Source organism: Lipophrys pholis (assembly GCF_963383615.2).
Source record: "Lipophrys pholis genome assembly, chromosome: 16".
Lineage (NCBI taxonomy): Eukaryota > Metazoa > Chordata > Actinopteri > Blenniiformes > Blenniidae > Lipophrys > Lipophrys pholis.
The window spans coordinates 24,933,345-24,957,017 of record NC_137634.1 but is presented as its reverse complement, the minus strand read 5'-3'; the positions used below and the strand labels follow the sequence as shown (position 1 = coordinate 24,957,017).

Below are 23,673 nucleotides of genomic sequence, written 5' to 3'. Positions count from 1 at the left end.
GCAGGGAGAGAACTAAAACATGCAGGACAGGGCTCCTCCAGGACCGGAGTTGAAAAAGAAATGTCATAAAAAAGAATTTTCCCCCTGAAAAAAGTGTCTCAGAGTCAGTGGGAAAGTTTGGTGAGTGTGTTTCAGTCGTCTCAGTCGCCCCCCCACCCCCACCCCCACCCTCACCCCCACCCCCACCCCCCGACTTCCTGTGGTGGGATCAGAGGCTGACAGGGTCACACCCACCCCGCCCTTTTTTATTCCTGGAACTCCAGAGTGGGACCCCCGCTCAGAGGGACACACACACACACACACACACACACACACACACACACACACACACACACACACACACACACACACACACACACACACACACACACACACACACACACACACACACATCTTGTCACTCTTCATTTACACACACAACATGCGCATCCTCTCTCACGCAGCCTCACAACACTATCAGTATTCGTTAGTGCTGCTTTACACACACACACACACACACACACACACACACACACACACACACACACACACACACACACACACACACACACACACACACACACACACACACACACACACACACACACGCACGGCCTGGGGGTTTGCGTTGCAACACTGCCAGTCTCTTCTCAGCGTGTTTCTTTCATTAACTTTCCGGCTCTCGAGCTCTGAGCTCCGCCCGGTCACAGCGAGTCGGACTTAAATCCAGTGCGAGTCAGACTCGATCTGTGTCCGACCACAGCCCGTCGCCCCTCCATTCATACCTCGGCGTGACCGCACCACATGTACTCCAGGGTCAGAAAGAGTCAAGCGGGTCAAAGGTCAGTTCAGGAGGAAATGAGTGACTGGCAATCCGCAAACCGCTTCAGCTCGGGCCGAATTATCAGTTTCTGGAGCACCTCACGTTAAAACATGAATTAATTGATGTTTGAGACATGAAAGTGTATAAAATAAGGATTTCTGATCAGGAAAGCAATATTTCAATAAAGTTCTCATATGTGAAGAGAAGCATTTTACCTTCTTATTAACATCTCTGTGAACTATGGCATCTTTCAAGGAGTATTTTCTATTGTTACTGTTGTCATTTCACTGAGTGATGGTTCACATGGAGGTTTTCCAATCTAAACTGGGACCTTCCCAATTGCATTAATACCCTGTTTTGATACTATTATACATAATATGTCCCTGTTCTACCTTGCTAGTAATATTTTTACCTTCTGTTTGATCGCCAACACTCAATTTTACACATTCATCTTTCCTAAAATCATGTAATTGTGCAAGACTTTCAGCATGAATACTTAATAAACTAAGTGGCTGCTCCTGCGCATCGAGATCACGTGTGGAGACACATTCCATTTCAACACAATTGAAGGCCCCGCCCACATGAGACAAAACTTTTTTTCTCCCCGTCGTTCTTATAAAGTTTACAGTCCCCGCCGCATCGGTGGAGGAAATATCTGCGTCCACATGACACCAAGAAAAAAAATGATGTGATTGTCCTTAAGGATATTATGGTCATGTTATAAATGTGACATATGCAACAGCACCCACTAGTGGCCCAAATGAATCGATTTCAGCGTTTCTCCCATTTCCATGTAAACAGATATCATTTTCAAAACGTTGTTGTCTAAACGTGAAACTTTTCTCAATCGGGAAAAACCAAAACGACTTCAAACTGTGTAAACTGAGCCTAAGTTTAGAACCCTCGGTCCAGAGGTCCGAACACTCAAAGTTCCTGCGACGGTTCCTGGTACTTGGGGAAAGTTCTTGAGGTCAGAATGGAGCTAAATTTAACTCCCAGTTGAGTACAAGCAGTGTGTTCGGTATCAGCAGCTCATCTTTCTGCTTCTGGGCAAATTGACAGTCCTACAAAAAGTGGGAACACGTGGCTGACGAACCCTCCGCATATCGCGGGGGGCCGTCGGTGAAACCGCAGACCGGGGCCGGTCTGGTCAGAGGGGGGAAGGTGAGGCATCAAGCTGTACCTTTGTTTAGAGACACAGAGGGGCTTCTGTCCCCTCACAATGGGACTGGGAGCTGTGTGTGTGCGTGTGTGTGTGTGTGTGTGTGTGTGTGTGTGTGTGTGTGTGTGTGTGTGTGTGTGTGTGTGTGTGTGTGTGTGTGTGTGTGTGTGTGTGCGTGCGTGTGTGCGTGTGTGTGTGCGTGTGTGTGTGTGTGGGAGGGTGGTGCTCTGCCACACCCTGCCTGATTGGTGGAGGCCCCACCTCGCTGTGGAATTTGCGGGGTCACATGTCGGCCTGCAGCTCAGAGTCCACGTCTGCTGCACGTCTGCTCCTCGGCACACATTAACCATCGATACGTTGGTGCGACTCCGTTAGAACTTTAATCTGAGAGCTGGAACAACTTCTGATTTCCAGTCCGTTGATCTTCTGACTAAAACTCCATGCTGTGACCTTTCACTACAAATCCTCACAAAACCACCACCTTCACATAGTTTGGCTTTTCTCCTGAGGGGCAAAACATGCCAGACATGCATAAAAACTACCTGATCTGTTGCTTTTTCCTTTTTACAAACAACAGTGAGACATTTACTTCTCTGCTCATGGAGTTACTACAATGACTCTCATGGTGAAGTCAAAAAACTAATATAATTTTAACATAACAAATATATGAAAAAGAACCTGAATGACCAAAAAACTCATACATACATTTTGTAATCTGTATAATGTGATTACAGTTACTAGTTACTTCATTAGTAGAGCTGTAGGTTAATGAATGTAACTTGGAAAAGAAGTAAGTTACTAATAAATGAGAAACTGTAGGAACAAAAGATCTGAGATAAACTCCCAGCATGCAGACAGAAGCTGATGCAAACGCAGGAAGCTTGTTTATTTAAGCATGCTAATGCTCATCACAGCTAAGCATGCTAATGCTCATCACAGCTGCTGTGGCCACAGACTAATGCTAATATTACTTCCATGTTGCTTTCGGGAAGAATTATGCAATGTTTTCAGGTGGAAATGGAAACTTTCGCAGTGCTTTGGGGTCCGACTACACGACGGCGTCGATCAGAGCCACTGAAAACGCAACTTTTTGGTGGAACTTTTTGACAATGCTCCAACAAACTCAACGTTCTGATCACGCTGGCGCTTTTTTTTAGCTGTGTCGACAACGTTATCGTATAAAAATTTAGTTGAGGAAGATCGAAGTGCTCCTGTGGTAAATACTATTGAAACAAAAACTGTTAAACCAGTTTAATACTAATGCTGAAACTCACATTGAGTTAATCAGCTATGACGTGAGATTGTGGCTGTGCAGCGCTTTAGCCTAATGCTAATGATCCAGTCAGAAAAGTGCTTGCTTATCCAAGCATGCCAAATTTGCTAGTGACGCTACTGACGCTAGCAGGAGCAGGACCATAGACCTATATAACTGAAAAATCTATGAGCAGGTGTCAACTTCTATATTTCTATGTTCTCTGTGTTTTCTTCTGCATTTTTGGTGGATTTGGTGAGTCACAGCGCCCCCCAAAGTCCTGGCATATGTACTACATACTCTTAGGTCGCGAGGTGAGTCGTGTTCATAGTGACGTGTGGACAGATTTGTTTTTTCAAGAACGCCGGGAAGAAAAAAGATTGTTTTGGCTCATGTGGACAAGGCCTAAGGCCCCGTTTACACGACAACGAATAGGAGTGCATCCACAAAACTTTCTTCACTTTTGGGCGGTCCGCTTACACGACACCGATGTGCGGATCCACTGCATCCGTGAAGTTTTTATCCTGGCTCCCACGGTGGAACATTTCTTTCACAGTCGTGATTTCCCCTCTGCAGAGACTGCCGGAGGCGACAGCGCGCTGTTACTGTGCATGCGCAAAACGGTGTTATCCCGGATAGACGATTCCGATTTAGACGACTTATCATAATAAGTGAATTATTTTTAACATTTCATTGACCTAGAATTAATCGTAATGTATTTTTACACATAAAGACACATAGTTCCTTTGAAAAAGTGACTCAACATTAGTTTAAAATCACGGCGGGGGAACACACAAGAAAAAAACATGTCGGACTAAATACACGTGTTTTATGAAGACACATAAAGTAGAGCAACAACGGCCAGGGAAAGAAAAAATAAATAAAAAGCCGGGTCCCGACGTTGGACTAAAAACACATGTTTTATAAAGACACATAAAGTCGCTGAACAGCGGCCGCCTCCCCGCCCGCAGTGGTGAACGGACAACTCGTCCACGGACAGCTGTCGTCAGCTGCGCTGTGAAGCTCCTCTCTGTTAGTTCACTTTTATATTTATTATCAACATATTATTTCTCCATATTTCCACACCATAACTCAGATATGGAAGAATGAAGGATTTATATAATAAGTTGAGTGAATTTTGATCTAATACTGATCAGATTTCACACGTTATGCCAATATTATTTGCTAATTTCAACTTCAGGATATTTATATGTGGCTTCGAGCCCAGTCCTGATGTCGGACTAAAAACACATGTTGTATAAAGACACATAAAGTAGCTCAACAACATTTCCAAATAAATGCAACATAGTGGGTTATGTGTTTTTTTTCATCTTCATGATGCATTTTTTGACCAATGCGATAAATACATTGCTAGGAATTACTTTGATGAAAAACTTGGATGGTTATTTATATATTTTTACCTTCACTGACTATTGTTGCGCTACTTTATATGTCTTTATAAAACGTGTTTTTACCAACATGCTTTTTTATTTCTTCCCCCGTTACTTTTTCAAAGAAACTATGTGTCTTTATGTGTAAAAATACATTACTATTCATCCTCGGTCACTGAAATGTTACAAATAATTAATTTATTATAATATGTCGTCTATCTTGGAATCGTCTATCTGGGAATCGTCTATCTGGGAATCGTCTAACTGAGAATCGTCTATCTGGGATGAAACCGCACAAACCCTCCTGTGGTAAATAGTTCCTTCTGCTCATGCGCTAGTAAACAACACGGTCTGTATTCTAGTTTTATTGTTCATATCAGTAGTTTTTATAGTTGAAACTCTCCCCTAATAGCATCTGATTCGTCGTCTGTCCATAAGAATATCGGGTTCTCTCAATTTTGTTCACGTTTATAGCAAAGTTCTCTGTGTGGTTTCTTTACAAAAACAAGCAAGAGGGCCCAGCATACTAACTACATCGTTGTCAGTGTGGCCGCTGCTGCAGCGTAAACGCGACACTTTCTTTCTAACGGATTAGGTGTTGTCAGATGAAACGTTGTCATGTAAACGAGGTATCTGGGTGAATGGTTGAAGCTATCAACTTAAAGTCGGAGATAGAAGACTCAAAGTGATGTTTTGTCATTTAAAAACCACAAGTAGAAAAAAAAGCTGAGCACCTTCAGCTGTGTTCACGTCAGCTGAAGCTCATGGGGAAGTGACAAGAACAAAGAAGCCGTGACAGTGGTTTTTTTTCTCTCACGACTTCTGCAAAGTGAAGGCCATGACCCTGAAGTTAAAAAAGATTGTTTTAGATGCCAAATTTATTGAATTAACCCATTCATTTTTTGAATCAGTTGTTCCCATCACAGACACAACTTTAATCTACATTGTTCCCGTCAGTCTGATCTTATAAATTTCATCTAAATCATCACATAATAAAAACAATCTGAACAAATACTAAATACAAATTACAATGCAATAGTCACTCAATTGAAAAACCATATCACCTCAACAACCACAAGAATACAATTATTTAAGGTAGAGTTTCACCTAATTAAAAAAGTACCTAGAATTCTTACTCCAATACAGAATAATTGTGAGAACGAAATCTTTGAATAAATATAAAAGTTGCATACATTAACAAAATACAAAAGTACATTATAAAAGACAAAATATAATAGAAACTAAAGTTTTTTTCATTAAAAAAACTAACAAAAAAAAATTTATAAGCATAAAACTGCTAAATAAATTGAATACAAATAAATAATAACATAATTTCAAAAACATTTAACATATAATCGAAAGAAACAAGTTAAACTTTGAATGAGATTTTTCACATCGTTTGAAAAAATACATGAATTTAAAAGTAGTATTCAAACAGACCAAAATTAATCATTTGAATGATATCTACAGAAAATGATAAAAATACAATTTAAAAAGAAATGAAACTGAAAATAAACATAAATTTAAAAAAAATTAATATATAACTTTTTTACACTGACTAAAAAAAAAAACCCATTCATTTCATAAAATTTTTGAAAATGTTTTTAAAACAGACAACTAAAAACACAATATTTGAACAGATCTCTTAAATATATTTTTTAAGTATCCACCCCCAAAAAAAGAACATAAATAAAATGTTTACAAAAAAAAAGGTTGATAATCATTGATGAAAATTATTTTTTCTTAATTTTCATGTAATTGGTTGTTTAATTGCTTTGAAAAGCCAGTTACTATTGAAATAAAAAAATAATTCTTCTTTTTGTCTTTTAAGTCGTCGTTTAACTTGCAACTCTACTTTCCGCGTTTAACTTCACTATAACTTGTTTTGATCACTTTTCCCCACTTACTCTGTGAGTAACGTAAATGGTAAATGTGTTTTGTTTGGTGGTAACAGAGGAGAAAACAACGTTTAGCATTTGAAATGGGCCATCGATGTGTTTTAACCTGCTGGGTTTTGTGTCGCCTCCTCTCTGAGCCGCGCTCAAGTTCTTGGATAGTTAGACTTGTTGGATCGGCCTCGAGAGGAAGTGGAAAAGTGAGACAGAAAAGAGGCGAAGGGGTGTGTTTGCTGCTGAAAGTGCGTGAGTGTGAGTGCGTGCGTGTGAGTGTGTGTGTGCATGCACTTCTTGGCACTCCCCTGTGTGTGTGCGCGTGTGTGTGTGTGTGTGTGTGTGTGTGTGTGTGTGTGTGTGTGTGTGTGTGTGTGTGTGTGTGTGTGTGTGTGTGTGTGTGTGTGTGTGTGTGTGTGTGTGTGTGTGTTAGTTACTGGGTGTGTCTGCCTGCCTGCTGCTGAAAGGGAGGGAGGGGTCACTTCACGGCTACTCCTCCCTTCTCTCTGTTATTTCTCTTTTGCTCTCATTCCCTCACTGGCCGCCTCAGGATCAGGCCTTTTGTCTCTGCTGCTCTTCTCTCTCTTTTCCTGCTTTAAAAATCTCTTCTTAAACTCTCTCCCTGTGTGTTTCACCCCCTCCCCGGGTCGACTCTCTCCTCAGAGGAGGTTTCCCTTCCTGCAGCTGACTTTTGAAGCAGAGGTAGAACTTCCTTCTGTTTCTTCTTTCTCCTCCTTCTTCTCCTTTAACAAATCTTCCACTCTCTCCTTCCTGCTCTTGAAGTTTTCCCTCTTTTCTCCCCATCCCCCCTTCTTTTCCTCCTTTCCCCTCACCCACCCCTTCTTATCACCCCCCCCCCCCCTCCCACCCCCCACCCCTTCCTGTCACTCCTCCTTTGAATCATGATGGAGACCACCTTCCTCCTCTAACCTTGCTCCTCTTCCTCCCCAGTGCCAGTCGACTCCAAAGCAGAAGAAGAGTGCTGCCAGTGCCCGGAAGAAGCAGAGGAGCCCGGCCAAGCACGCCCAGAAGCCATCAGCAACGTCTTCATCATCATCGTCAGCATCGCCGCCGCCTCCTCCTGCGGTGCAGGAAGAGGAGGAGAGGAAAGAGGAGCCGGCCAGGTCTCGACAGGAAGTGACCAAACAGCTCGTCAAGGTGAAGGAGGAAGAGAGGAAGGCGGCAGAGGAGGAGGAGGAAGAAGAGGAAGAGGAGAACATGCCTTCTGTACAGATCAAACCAGAGCCAGAGGAGATGGAGTGCACGGTGAGGAGGGGGGAGGGGGGGGGGGGGGGTGGTGGCTGCAGGGTGATGGATGGATGGATGGATGGATGGATGGATGGATGGATGGATGGATGGAGGCAGGTGGGTGTGAGGAGGTGTGGCTGCAGCTCGTGTTCGATCTTGTTCAAGAGGACGAGGATCTGAATTATTCACAGGAAGGAGAAGCTGTGAAACCAGGAGATTCTGTTCATGTTGACGTTTGGTCCCTTTAAGATCCGATCTTCATTCTTTACCTCGCCTCACCTGGTGCTTTGTTCTCACCACTCCACACACACTGAACACAGACGTTTGAGATGAGTTTTGTCCAAACGACGAGAACTAATTCCGAGGAGAACGCAAGGAAAAAAACTACCTAATTTCTTTTTTTCATGTGTTTTCCAGTTGTACTTCAGCACAGACCGCGAAGATTATTGACCAAAAATAGGCAAAACAACAGCAATCACTGAGAAAATGTCCTTTTTTAGAAAATGTTCTCGCCTTGAGTGGATTCGCTCTGGATGCTCATGTCATCCATTGTCGGGCGTGACGGCAGCGGGCTGTGCCGGTGGCGGCGAGGCCTTCAGGTCAGGAAACCAGGAAGTCCAGGTTGAGTTACAGATCCTTAAAGCCTGGAAGCTTATCAGACCTCCGAAAGGTTTTTATGACGCTGCGGCTCTGGAAAGTTGTCATGGCAGCAATCGTCGTATCTTCAGTTCAGAGTCAGAGATGATTACAGAGATCATGTTATTGTCAACTCAGGGGGGGCTTTTACCCCGGGGGGGTGGGGGGGCGGGGGGGCGACTAGGGGTCAGTCTGATGTTTGGATGACCAGAGTCTTTTTTTCTGGATAACACAGAACTTTCTAATTTCTTAAGCAGTTTCAAATTAATATAAGGTCACTGCAGATTTTTTTTAATAATAATAATAATAATAATAATAATAATAATAATTATTATTATTATTATTATTAATAATAATATTTTCCTGTCAATTTCCCCCCGATAAAATATAACTCTGCTGTGTGTAGAAAGTTACTTCTAATCCTTCTATCGTTCCAAACGACTCAGATCTTTGCATTTAGCATGAAAACTCATCACAGAGTCACAGCTGCAAAACGCTCTAAATAAAGAGCTTTACACTTTTCTTTGTATCCCAGGATAGAACGTGACAAAGTGCCCTCTGAGATGGGTGTTCCTGTGCTAATTTAACTCATTCACATGCTGATATTGTATAAATAATGGCTTGACTTTATCGCCTGGAGCTGCCAATTAGCTGCTTTTAATTTTCTGAACTGCCGCTGGATGCGGGGAGTTTTCCTCTCGGTGAGGACGCAGGATGCAGGAGCTGAGCAGAGGGGAAGGGCGGAGAGAAATGGGATTTCTGGGTGGATGGAGTGGAGGAAGGAAGGATGATGGAGGGGTGAAGGGAGGAGGAGGAGGAGGAGAACGTCTGTGATGAAGGACGGTTCAGGCTTCTGCTGCTTGAGCGGCTTCATTTGTTCGCCTGTGTTCTTCTAATCGTATATTTACTAATTACAGCTCATCAACGCTTCAAATCTTCATATTAATATCTGCAAAACCAAGTCTTTCGATCGCTTTTCATCAATTTCTCAAAAGTAAGTTGGTTGGTTGTTTGTTGTTCCTGTTTTAAAAAGCTGCTTCATTTCCTTTGCATTTGTGGGATGAGCAGCAGGAGGTTGTTCCCTCCTCTTCACTTCTTTCACACAGACCTGCGCACATGAATCAACCTAATTCCACTTTTTCTTCCCCGCCCTGTGAACCAAAACTTGCAGCAGGTTGCTGCTGTAGAGCCTTTGAGCAAAGCTTTTCGAACCTCATACGGAGCTGATTGACATTTTAACATAAAGATCGCGACGAGCTGAATATAGATGCCGAAACTGTGAAAATATAGATTTGTTTTTGATCCTGCGTGACTTTTCAGGCCCCGTTTACGTGACAACGCTTCAAGTGAAAATGTGTTTTTTTCCATTTCGGAAAAGTTTCACATTTACACAGCAACAACAATTTGAAAACAAAGTCTGAGTCACGACATTCTGGAGGAAACATTGTTCTTATTGTCCATCTACTGAGCATGTTCACCACTACTGGTTACCTCGGCCGTGGTGCACATGACCGGTAGCAGCATTTCATTAAAGTTACATTTCCCCCCGTTTCCATGGAGACGGAGCATTTTCAAAAAGTTCTGTCATCAGTAACACTGAGCACTGCGGCGTGTGACCAGACACCCAACGCGACGACGGTTGGTTAGTTTTCTTGAATACGTTGTCGTGGACCTCAGCGGTTGTGTTGGGGTCAAAGGTCGGCACAGGAGACGCACTCAATCATTCAGGGAAGATTTAAATGACTTACGTGAAGATTGGAGCCACCCTGCAGTTTTTATGATCATCTCTTTTGCTAATGTTTTCAATTTTAAACCTCAACTTGTCCCCACACGTCCATATCGAGTACCGATAGTCCAGGAGAGACGGTCCGAGTGGGAGGAGATGAAAAAGACTCGGGAGGTTCAGAGGAGGTGAAGAGAGACAGCAGCTCCGCCACCGTTTGATCCATAAACAAAAGAGGATACGACCCGTCTCTGCTGCACAAGTTCGCACACTAAAAATGTGGCCTTTCTGACGTTTTTCTTTCTTTTTCTGGAAAAACACCTGTGACGTCTCCAGATTAACTTCCTGGTTAAGCTGCTCACGTTCCTAACACACAGAAACGTGAGAAATCACACCTCAAAACACATGATCTCTTTTTAAAATCAAAGATCTTGAGGCTTGAGTGCCTTGTCTGCAACTGTTCGTGTGAATTATAATAATCAGTGGGTTTAAGTTACTATTAAGATTAGGTGTTTCATAAAAGTTTCCCACTGATCATACTTATTTAATGGGTTTTAAAGGAGAAACGCCTTCATCGCTCTTATTTACTGTTTTCCTGTTGGCTAGTTATAGTTTTCCTTTCTTATCATGCCTGCAGTGATTATTGGTGGCTGGAGCTCTGTGCACTAATTAAGTGAAATCCTGGTGATAAATACATCAGAGTGTGTGAGTGTCGCCCGGCTGAGCTCGCAGCTCGGCTGTGTGGGCATGTTGCTGCACCTTCTTGATTTTTTCCGTCTCGATTAGTCGGTCCGTGCACCAGAGACAGGTGAGGGTGCACCGTACCGGGCGTGAGCCGTAATGATAAGGTGGGGCTGGCACGCTATCGCCGCCATTTTTACCACGCGGGAGGAGGGAGGGAGGGTGGAGGGAGGAGGGAGGAGGGAGGGAGGGTGGAGGGAGGAGGGAGGGTGTTGTCAGTTGGATGGGTGAGGCTGGATGACAAGAAGTGTAAAAATAAACAAGCAGAGGAAATTCGTTCAGAAACACGTTTTCTTCTAATTCTTTTTTTGTGTTTTATCATCTTAAATTCCCCACTTTCTAACAGGGGAGGTTCCCAGTTACATGGTGTCCAAATGCAATTTTCCCAGTTGAAAGTGGGACCGTTCCTTCATGATTACTCGTGAATGCAGTGTCGACCCTCAACTGCTTTTTACTCTTCCTCTTGTTTTCGTCGTCTTCTTGTGTCAAGTGAAGTTATGTCCCCATTCGGAGAGGTTTTTTGGAAACTTCCCACTTTCCCAGTGGAAAACTTCCCAGTTAGATAGTGTTTCAGATGTAATTTTCCCAGTCAGAAATGGGACCATTCCCTCAATGTTTACTCTTGAATGTTGTTTAGTTGTTGAGAGACGTTACGTCATATTTTGTAAAGATTTTTGGGAAACTCCCACTTTCCCAGTGCAAAAGTTCCCAGTTAGTCAGTGTTCAAATGTAATTTTCCCAGTCAGAAATGGGACCATTCCCTCAATGTTTACTCATGAATGTAGTTTAGTTGTTGAGAGACGTTACGTCATATTTTTAAAAAGTTTTTGGGAAACTTCCCACTTTCCCAGTGGAAAACTTCCCAGTCAGTCTGTGTGACTTTTTGTGTATTTTGGCAAACGGAACCATTCCCAATTCCCAGTTACGGAGGCAGTTTCGCAGTGATTCAGGTTTTTAACCAGACAAACGTTTAAGAGCTTTCAGCATTAAAATCTGTTAGAGTCCAGTCAAGGTATTTCTGTTGATGAGGTTCAGCCCTGCTTTTCCTCTGGTTGACTGTTTACTGTCTGGTGACTCGATCACCCGCACGCTCTGGTTTTCACACTCGGTTGATCCCGCACGGCGTTACGGAGAAAAACATCCTGGATGTTGCCAAGCGAGTTTGGAGGCGCCTTGTGACCTGCTGTCTTGAAATCCCGCTAATCCAGAGCACAGAGCACAGGTTTAAGAGAGTGTCGGCGACGGTATGCGAGAATGTGGGATAGGCAGTAGGAGTGGTGTGTTCGGGAGCGCAGATAGCGAGATACGCTGGGAGGGAAGTCACATCCAGAGCAGGAAACACACTGGCTTTCATCCTCGGCGGATACTGGAGTGTCGACTATAAAACTACCAAGTCCCGGGAGAATCTGGACTGGGAGTCATGACACGGCGGAGGAAGCATTGTTCTTATTGTTCGTCTACTGAGCATGTGCACAACTGGCCGCGGTGGGCAGTAGCATCTTTTCCGTCGTCTACCCAGAGATGGACCCCCGGTCGTTTTCAGAAAGTTGCATTTCAGTGACTCCGGGCACTGTTGTTGTGTAAACGGACCCTGAAAACGCAGCAAATGTTTTACATTTTTACTTCAAGTCAAAATCCTACTTTGTCCCGTTTTCGAGGCTCGTCTCTGGAATCTGCACAGGTTGTTTCTAAAACATAAAAGATTTTTCTTTTTAAAACGGATTCATTTATTCTTGCACAAAAGTAATTTTCTTACATTTTCCGCTATATATATATACAAATCGAGAAAAGAGTAAAATCCGAATACTTAATTGCCCTACTGAACTAGCATTTCAGGTAACTGTACTTTACACCGTTGCATCAACAGATGTTTCAACCCTCAAAGATTCTGATTCTCTTGATAAAAGACATAAAGGAAAAAAAGGATGTAAAGAGGACGATTCGGTACAATGAGGACCAGTTGCCACATCGCTGACACTGAACATGATGTCGGAGCAGATTCAGCGTGTTGAACATGAGCAAGCCGTGGACTTATCTAAGAGAAATGCGTTTCCAGGTGGTGTTTCACTTTGAATGAGTAAAGAAAACGATTATCCCTACTTTCCATATTACGCAAAAAAGTATCTCGTCCTAAATGACAAGCAGAATGAAATATTGAACAGGAACTCACGAATTCAGAAGAAAAGATGGAAAATAGACAAATTTTAAATGTGCCGCTTTCTTGGCTCCTTTTCCCTAAATTCAGATGTTGGGTGTTCCCCAAGGCTCCGTTCCGGGACCACACAGCTCTCGTTTTTGCCCGTTTCTTCACAAACAAACTCTGGTAAACAGATCGGTCATGGCGCGTTGAGTCAGCCTGGAGAAACAGAGTGGGAAGTGACGGGGACAATGTGGAAAGCTTTGCTCTGGGTTCACCCGGGTTAGTTATTTCTCGTCAAAATGTCTTAATTTTTAGCGAATGTACCAGTTGATCATTGATCCGGTTCGATACAAGAACTTGACTGCAAATATTTCACCGGCGCCGACTGCGGGGGAAATTAGCGTGATATTCACACGTCTGATATTTGAGAGAAAAGCTGAATGATGTTAACATGAGGTTGTGTGTGAGGGGGCGAGGTGGAGCCGATCTGCGAGGGTTGTACGTGTGTGGTGTGGTTTAGGTTAGTGCAGGGTGGGGGCTGGGTGGAGTACTATTGCGTAAGGGATCATTAAGCAGAGGGTGTGTGTGTGTGTGTGTGTGTGTGTGTGTGTGTGTGTGTGTGTGTGTGTGTGTGTGTGTGTGTGTGTGTGTGTGTGTGTGTGTGTGTGTGTGTGTGTGTGTGTGTGTGTGTGTGTGTGTGTGTGTGTGTGTGCTGACCATACCTCTGTGGCTGTCGCTAACAGATGGGAGTGGAGTTTCCTGTCCAAAGATAAAGTCTCCAGGAAGCAGATCCTCTTGGTATTCACTCCGCGGGGAGCTCAAAATACCCAGCTTAATGCGCTCCTCTTACTTTTATTCAACAAATTATACAAATGAGCTAAATATAGATATAGATATTTCCCAGTACACCTTCAGATGTCTTGTTTGAACAATAATCATAATTCTCAATACTCCCGACGGCCAAAGCACAAGGGAAGTTTACCAGTTCACTTGAAATCGTTGTATACGACACCGGCTCAGAAGCTAACGAGCTATTAGCGCTACGTGCTATTTTTGCTATCGTAGCGCTTCCTTCTTCACCTCTATGCATTGTTTTTGCGTTTTCGTTTCTGAAACACTTAAAATGGTGTAGCGAGCATGCTCTGCCAACAGTGGGTGCTGTTGGTTGTTTCTGGAATGAAACCACACACACACACACACACACACACACACACACACACACACACACACACACACACACACACACACACACACACACACACACACACACACACACACACACACACACAGAGCGGAGAACAATCGACTCTAAACATCAACAACGGGAGAACACGAACAGACCATCAAGTTGGATTGTTATTACGGTGACTGTCAAAATAAAAGTACCAAGTCCCAGGAGAATAAGGACTGGGAGTCATGACACCACGGAGGAAACATTGTTATGATTGTCTCTACTGAGCATGTGCAGAACTACTAGTCACTACAGTCGAGGTGTGTATGTGCAATAGAAGCGTTTAGAAAACGTTTTCAAAAAAGTTGCATTTTCAGTGGCTCTGGGCACCGTTGTCATGGAAACAGACGTCCAAAACATACAGAGGTTTAACGTTTTTACTTGAATAGGGTCGCGTAAACGGGGTGAAAACGAGCCTTTAATGGGTGAGCAATCCATCGCCTGGTGAATTCTGCTTCACAGTGTTGACAGTCATCCTCACCAGAGGATCTCAACGCAGCGTGTGATTATATTCCAAACAACACAGCGCCAACTGGTGGCCAGACATTCATACGACTCTCGACATTCCCTGGCAACCTTTCAGCAGATCATGTAAGGTGAAGTTCTGGCGTGCCGTTATTCCAAGTTCACTCCTCTCGGCTTGTTGGATGAAATCAGGTCAAATGTCATCAGCAGGTCAGAATTAAACGACCGCACTTCCTTATATTTGATCACCAACACACTCACAGCAAACACACCTTCCTCTTCATCGTTCTTACTTTCAAACTCTCTCTCTCTCTCTCTCTCTCTCTCTCTCTCTCGCTCTCACCCTAATAGGATATGTTGAGGGAGGCTCTGCTTCCGCTCGCCATGTCGCCATGGCGACCACGGCTCTGGCGGGAGTTGCCGAAAAGTGTGTGTGTGTGTGTGTGTGTGTGTGTGTGTGTATGTGTGTGCGTAGTCTGACCCCTCCCCCTTCACTCCTTCTCCTCCTCTTCCTCCTCCACCTTTCCAAACCAGTGTCTCTCACTCTCTCTCCCTGCCCCCTCCTCACCCTCTCCCTCTTTTCCTAACTCCCCACTTCAGCTAAAGGCACACACGCACACGCACGCACACACGCACGCACGCACGCACGCACACACACTGAATACCTGCCAGCACAACACAGTGAATAGCCCTGTAATCTCTCTCATACACACAAACAGACACACACATATACGTGCACGCGCACATGCACACACAAACAAACAATGAGGCCCTCTGTGCATGTGTGTTTATGCGCATGTGTGTGTGTGTGTGTGTGTGTGTGTGTGTGTGTGTGTGTGTGTGTGTGTGTGTGTGTGTGTGTGTGTGTGTGTGTGTGTGTGTGTGTGTGTCACTGATGTATGCACATAAACAAGCCAGTTGTCCTCCAGCAAACAGGAGCGCTCATGCACAAAGACAGGCCACAACACACACACACACACACTCACACGTACACAGTCGCACACATGCACACACACTCTCCATTACTCCCTGTGTGTTTGAGAGCATGAGACATAAGAGGTTAGAGGCCTATTTACTGTGCTTTTGCCAGGAGGGCTTTGCTAGCATGAGTTAGTTGGTTTTGTTTGTGTGTGTGTGTGTGTGTGTGTGTGTGTGTGTGTGTGTGTGTGTGTGTGTGTGTGTGTGTGTGTGTGTGTGTGTGTGTGTGTGTGTGTGTGTGTGTGTGTGTGTGTGTGTGTGTGTGAGACAACATTCAGGTGAATTGGGGCAGTTCTCTGTGGTGATGGGGGCAGATCTCTGTGGTGATGGGGGCAGTTGCCTCTCTCTGGTGCAGGATGATGATGTCAGCGTTGGCAGCCCACCTCCTCCAGTGGAGCTTCCAGGAAGTGGACAAAAGAAAGCTGCAGTGGTGACGCAGACAGGAAGCTGTGGATTATTTTCGGGAGCGATCTGAGAGATGCTGCAGTCATGAACTCATGGTGCACCCCCCCCCCCCCCCCCCCCCCCCGCCCTCGTACCCCCCCACCCCCACCCACCCCACCCCTGCAGACCTTAAAGGTCTCATTTTGAATTTCTGGCCTCGTTCTGAGACGTACACTCACTTTGAAATGGACGATTTGATTTTTCCCACTTAGAAACATGCAAAGCAGCATAAAGAATGTCTCGGTTTAGCAAACATCGTCCAACTTCCTCCTGCTGAAATGACGGGTTCGAGGGTTCGAGGAACGTCCAGCTTTTTCCACACCATTGGTCTGTAACAGTGACTCCTCACATTTTCCCAGATTAAGCTCACACAAATATTCTTATCGCTAAGCTTGTGCCAACCTTTTGTAAAGCACTACGTCAGGAGTGGATTTCTTTTGAGTAAGTCCATGATTTATGCTATTTGTCATTTTTAACAGGCTCCTTGTTCTTATTTAGGACTCTGTTCATCGGGTTCGCTCTTTTTCAAACTGTTAAATAATTAACTACATATAAAAAATGCACTTCATATCCACGATATATATGTTTTTTAATCCTCATTCCTTCAATTCCCAGAAGCTTTTCTGAAACATGCTGGAAAATGCAAAGAATAGTGGTGATTAAATGTTAAAATGGAAATGTTGACTTTAATAAACAGATATTTACACTGACGAGATGTATCTTAAGCCCGTTTGCACAACGGTTCAAGTGAAAAGCAACGTTTCTGCGTTTTCAATCCAGAAAAGTTTTACACGGCAACATTTTGAAAACAACGCCCGTTTCTATGGAAACGGCAGAAACGTTGAAAATGATGTCGTCAGCATGGACAGACGAACAAGTTGGTTTGTTATTCCGGTGACTGTCGACGACAGTCCTGCCTCGGTTTTCCAGATCTGCGCCGCGCATCACACGATAACCGTCTGTGGTCAGGTGACCCAGTCGCGGTCCCAAACCTTTATCGTACCACAGACCGGATTCACTCAACACGTTATTCCCACGGGTCGTCAGGACGGTGTCCGAAAAGGCCTGTGAGAGCCTGATATGTAACAACGACCCAAAATGTTATAAACTATGATGTAATACAACCTGAAATGTAACAACTGGTCAATAATGTAGCAAGTCGCTCAGCCCAAAACCTTTAATATTATATTATCGGGCAGGCAAAATATTTTCCCCTAATATTGTAATAATTTTATTACATCATAAAGTGAGTCACAGATTTATGTTTTGGACTTGAGGTTGAACTGCTTCAACTTGAATAACAGTGAAAGAATGGGTCCTAAAAGGTTGGAGTATTTGTTTCTACGTATATCTATATACAACTTATGGTATTTATGTAGGATTGCTGTTGCCCAAACCATTAATAGTCTTCTGCTCTCTATAATCTGTAATCTATTTCTCCAATCATCGGAACATAATAGTGTATAACATTAGACATATTAAGATCACATTTAAATTCTTGTTAAATCTTTTTGTATTATTAACCAGTTGTTACATTTTGGGTTTTATTCTATTTTATTTTATAACAATTTGGGTCATTGTTAAGTTTTGGGTTGTTGTTACATATCGGGCTCTAACAAGACCTTAACCAGGGCTTAACGATAGATGAAAAAAACTAATGGAGTTGAGCGCTTTTCAAAATAAAGCTCAATGTAGACAAATGGAACTTTAAATGTACATTTCAAAATAAAACTTTTTAATCTCTCTTTTCGACCCGGTACCAAATGAGCGGTACTGGTCTGCGGCCCGGTGGTTGTGGATCGGCGTTTTTACGTGTACAATCAAAAGTTTAAAAGGAGCAACATGCTATACATGTAGCATTGGAAAAACATATTACACCACATAAGTTTTGATTTAAAACACAGTGTTGCCATCATTTCGATTATTATCCAGACACTTTGGTTTATCCAGACACAGGAGAAAGTGCGTCTAACAGTCGAGGTAGGACTGTACAACTACCGAGTTCCAGGAGAATATGGACTGAGAACGTTTCAGGAAAGCTGCACCTTCCCGTTTCCATGGAGACGGAGTGTTTTTGAACATTTCTGGCTTGGTAGCAGTTTTCAGAAGGTTTTCAGTGGCTCCGAGCACCGTTGCTGTGTAGATTGACCCCTAAAACGCTATGACGTTTTGCGTTTTTACATGTAGACGGGGCCTAAATGGAGGCGGAATACGGAGGATGTGCAGTAACACCTTCCTCAATCTGCATTTATCTACCGGTACTTGGACGTTTTGTTTTTGTGTACTTTCACTTTACACAGTCTGACTGGGTAAACTTCAGTTTATTCTGTGTGCATGTTATCATTTTTTTTTCTTTTTTTTACAAGGAGCTTGTTAAATTCCTGCAGGTCCAACACAAACAGCCTGTTTCCCCGAGTTAAGCCGTCCCGTGTCGTCTCGTCTGCTGTGTTGAAAGTTTGACCGCCGGGCGCGCTGAGCCGAGCTCGACGTGGTTTTCCTTTTATAAAAGTCATGGTTTTGTAATAACCAATAGTTCAGTACGTCTGTCTGTATTTTTAAAAAATATATATTTATGCTGGAATGAATGAGAAAGTCTTGAGGGACGTGTTTCAAGGAAACAGAATCAGGTTAAAGCTGAGAAAATCAATTTTTGCTGTTTGAGCGTTGTGAGCTTCCTGAGCTTCCTGAGCTTCCTGAGCTGAGCGTCTGAGCTGCTCGGCCGCCGACCTCAGGCTTTGCTCAGTCTCTTGTTGGACACTGAAGATGTTTTACAGCCGTGATGTTTGACTCACAGATCCAGTGTGTGACTTTCTCCCTGAGCACTTTGACAAGAGCGTTGATTCAGGAGAATCTCAACATGTTGATGAGGATTGTAAACTGTGGCGGTCCGGAGCAGCGAGCAGCGAGCTGCTCGGTCTGACTGCTTTGACTTGTGACCTGCTTGGAGGTTCAACGTGTCCGTCTGCACAGCCTGAAGAATATCCAACAAGTCCAGGCACATTCTTACAGAGGAAACTCATAAAAGCTCCAGAAAGGACTGAAAGTGAAGGCACACGCAGATGAAAACACTCAAATGTTCGTTTATTAGAGACTCCTGATGTTATTTGTGCGTTATGTGTTGGAACAGACGATAACAACGCTGTTGTTTTAGACTCACAGATGGAAGAAGCCACAGACACGTGTTGTTTTATTCACATTAGTGACCCCAGAAAGCATGCTGTGGCGACATTTGAAATTAAATTTGTTTCTATGTTAAAATATATTTTAGTGGATTTTCTTCAATCAAACAAAGCATCTACATATTTCTGGGGAGTTTTTTTTAACTGAGAATTAAAGAAATGGTTTCGTATACATATAAAATAAATGGGGAGAGACCACTGACGACATGACACATTGGGATTAAAATACAAACCTTTGCTTTGTATCTCATTAAAATGAGATCTTAATCATGTTGTGGTGACGTCTGCTGGTTTAGATTGAAATAGAGACAAAAAAAGCTTTTAGTCCAGTTTATGTCATTTTCGAAATCACAGGTGATCTACTGAACAATGAAAGAACATTAAAACTTCCCCACAAAAGAATACAGCTTTGAGCATTCGGATTGAGGCTTTCTCATCACTTGTGTGGTATTACTTTGTCCTTGTTATCGCCCCCCTCTGGATTGGAGGTTCATTGCATCTGCATTTAGTGTTTTTAGTCACAATATTCTTCAGACTTCAGTCTGTGGTGGAAACTAAATTGAACAGGAAACTTTATAGTAGATTGAAGAGGAAGAACCTGGATTTAAAGTTTGAGTTGTGACTTATAGGGCGAGTGCAGGGAAAACTGCAGGGTGACCACTGAGGGTACACATTCACACACACATGAGCAACTATCAGATGTCGGTCTTTCACAACATGCAAACCACTACTCCACTGTGCCACTGTGTCCTTCAAAAAGCCATTTGTTCCTTAATCAAAGTTAAACAACACCATGAGTGTTTGTGTTTGTTTTGTTGAAAAGTATTGAACCTGAAGTTGCATCCGGCACAATCTCGCTGCACAGCTGTAATTAAAGTTGTGCAGAGTTTGCTGGGAGGTTGGAGTCAGGCCATCCTGTGTGGGCGTTCACTGAGAACAAGTTACTAAGCACCCTGGAAATCAACACTGGCAACTCCCATTAGGTAACAGAGTGGGGAGTCAGCAGTTACAATGAGAGACACTGAGTGTCTCACTGAGACACATTGAGACTCAATGAGACTCAATGAGACTCACTGAGAATCACTAAGAGTGCTGAGACTCACTGAGACTCACTAAGACTCACTAAGACTCACTGAGACCCACTGAGACTCACTGAGACCCACTGAGACTCACAGAGACCCACAATGACTCACTGAGAGACACTGAGACTCACCGAGAGACACTGAGCTACCAACAGGTGGGTGAAGCACAGAAGAAGCAGACTTGCCCTTTAACGCGGGGTGGGGGTGCAGTTGGTGTTGCATTGGGTGCGTCGGGCTGTAAAGGGGTGGAGTGTGTGTGTGTGTGTGTGTGTGTGTGTGTGTGTGTGTGCGTGCGTGTGCTCCTGGGCGGTGCTGCATGTCTCTGTGGTTAATATCTCCCCCAGCTGTTGTTTTTGCACTCTGTCTTTATTATATAGCCTCTATCTGTCTCCACACTCGAGTGTGTGCGCGCGCACACACACACACACACACACACACACACACACACACACACACACACACACACACACACACACACACACACACACACACACACACACACACACACACACACACACACACACACACACACACACACACACACACACACATGGTGTAGTTGCATGCTGTATGCAGGCCTGCAACCAGAATCTCAGTTAAGTAGAAAACTCAGAGCAGATCAGTGTCCTCTGTATCCTCGTCTCATTTCTGTCCTCCATTCAGCTCTCTCCGTTCACACTGTGTTCAGCTCTCTCCATTCACACTGTGTTCACCTCTCTCCGTTCACACTGTGTTCACCTCTCTCTGTTCACACTGTATTCACCTCTCTCCGTTCACACTGTGTTCACCTCTCTCTGTTCACACTGTGTTCACCTCTCTCCGTTCACACTGTGTTCACCTCTCTTCGTTCACACTGTGTTCAGCTCTGTGTTCAGCTCTCTCCATTCACACTGTGTTCAGCTCTCCTCAGGAGCTATTGATTTTCCTCTTGCAGCAGAGAGAAGCAGCAGTGACACACTGAACTACGTCACATCCCATTGGAGCTTTTTTCACTTGATGTGCGCCGTCTGTCGTTCAGCTTTCACCACGGTATCTCGTCCCCTGCCCCCTCGTCCAGTCGGTAACTGGATCCTGTTTGCCCCAACGTGGGGCAGTTCTTCACGTCAACATGTGCCTGGAATTTACGTTACCTTGGAGAAATTGGTTCATGGTTTGTATGTTGCAGGTGATCGGGTTCAAAACCTTTGAAAATCGATTGGAATGCATTATTATTAGATTAATGATGATAGAAAATAATAAAATAGATGTAGAAATAAATATAAAGTGACAAATTAAAAAAAGACGTAAAAATAAATGAGAATATTGATAACAAGGTTATTATTTGTTGTAAATTACAAAGTTTTCACTAATAATGAAAATGATAATTGGAATTTCAGTAATAAAAAAGAAATGAAATAAATTAATATGAATAAATAAATACAAAAAATAAAGTAAAAATAAATGATTATATTGATTAAAGTATTGTTTTTTTTTATTGTGACAAACTTCATGAAAATTTTCATGGATATTGAAAATAAAAATAAGATTTTTCTTTATTTTTTTTTTAACTTCAATTCTATGTTTGAAATGTCTATCAGTTCCTTTAAATCTTGTCTAATATTTAATCTTTTTTCCATTTCATTCAAAGGAAAAAAACGGTCCTTGAATGTCTTGTAACTATAAAATCAGAAACGTCAATGCGAATGCTAAAGCTTTGGCTCGGTGCCTTCATGATAATACATCTTCATTCATTTGCTGCTGGAAACTTGATTAAAATCATGCGATTCTTCACTTTAAAGCGGTGATTTTGCACAGCCATTGTAAGAACCGATGTCTCAGTAGTTTATTGTGTCGCTGCTGCTGGTTACTATAATCTGGTTTATAATGAAGATGAATGGACGCATGCTGACATTATGATCTTGGCTAAATTTCGAACACGGAAAGAATGAGGAAAGAAAAGGAACCGTCTCCCTCTCAAGTTGTGTTGCTGCAGTCCTGCTCTCAAAATTATCGACATACATTTATATATTGTCGCTCATGTTCCCTCAGTAAATCGCTCATTCCTCCATCTGTGTGAAAGGCAGCGCGAGTACAACTGGATTAAAATCTTCTGGACGTGTTACATCCTCCTCTCTGCAGCCGCAGCCTCCATTCAACTTCCAGATCACATGAATTAATTGCGAGGCGAAGACTGGGTGACCCATTTTATGATGGAGCAGTTGAACTGAGGAGGTGGGAGGAGGAAGCAAGTCTGGCTCAGAGAGTGTTTTGTTTTGGGTTTTTTTCTTTCTAAACATGCTTCATTCTGACACTGTTGTAAAGTGAGAGTGCCGACAGCAGTGATTGGTTTAACCGCCTCCTTGCTGCCTGGATGACGTTTGGTTTCAGGGCAGGTGGAAGGTTACAATAGATCATTTTCAAGATCTTGACTTTGTGAGCCGTGAGAAAACGAGAGATCGGGAGAATGTGGCGAAGCCCGTCTGGGTTGACAGTGAAGCTGTTTCACCTTCAGTACCACTCTGGTGCAGTGGGTGGCACTGTGGCCTCACAGTGAGAAAAAACGTGAGTGAGAATCGGAGCCATGGAAGAACGAGCCACTGGAAACTTTCCATTTTGATTTGAGAAAAACAGTTTCACGTTCAGACAACAACATTTTGATAGTGATCGCGAGCTGACGTGTCCTCCTGCGCAAACAGAATGCATCGGGCTGCACGTAGCGCCGGCGCATCGCTTCACTCTGGAAGCTCTGTGTCGAGGTTGGATGAGCCGTAAAATAGTTCACCGCCTTAACGCTAGGGGGCGTAGAAGGAGCCGTCATGAAACTGCTTGAAACTTGAAGGTAATGTTTATTTTGTGAGCAGCTTGGGACACAGACTGACAGCGATCAATCTGCACATTTTAGCTTCAGTTGCGAGCTAGGAGACTGTAGCGGCGGGCTACAAGCTAGCCTCCCGTACGATGTCGTAGAGATTATCAGAGGTGTGTGAATCCTTGTGGACGGCACCAAAACTACAGATATTTGCCCCGCCCTTGGGTGGATAGTGAATTGTTTGCCCCGTGCCCTGTGCGCTGTTCATTCCTGATATAACAGCTTTTCCAATAAAGTGCACATTTTCTACACCATCACCTGGATCACGTGGAGTTTCTTAACATAGGATCGATTAAAATCGAGATTCTTAAACACGACCCACGATGTAGTCGAGCAGACCAATCCTCGCCCTCGAAGTCTGCGTTGTTAGAAATTGTTGGCAGTGTACGTCGCACTACTCGGGGCCGAGTGTATCCGCAAAACTTTCTTCACTTTTGGAGGGTCCGTTTACACGACACCAGT

The 23,673-nt window shown here is 43.5% G+C and overlaps 1 protein-coding gene across 1 annotated transcript in view; it reads left to right on the top strand.

Annotated features, from left to right (window-relative positions):
• klf8 (Kruppel like factor 8) overlaps positions 1 to 23,673 on the top strand; it is a 71,096-nt gene that overhangs the window by 28,716 nt on the left and 18,707 nt on the right. The window contains exon 2 of the mRNA XM_080484105.1: positions 7,448 to 7,762. Within this exon, the coding sequence (XP_080340231.1) occupies positions 7,448 to 7,762 (315 nt within the window). The remainder of the gene's footprint in view (positions 1 to 7,447; positions 7,763 to 23,673) is intronic.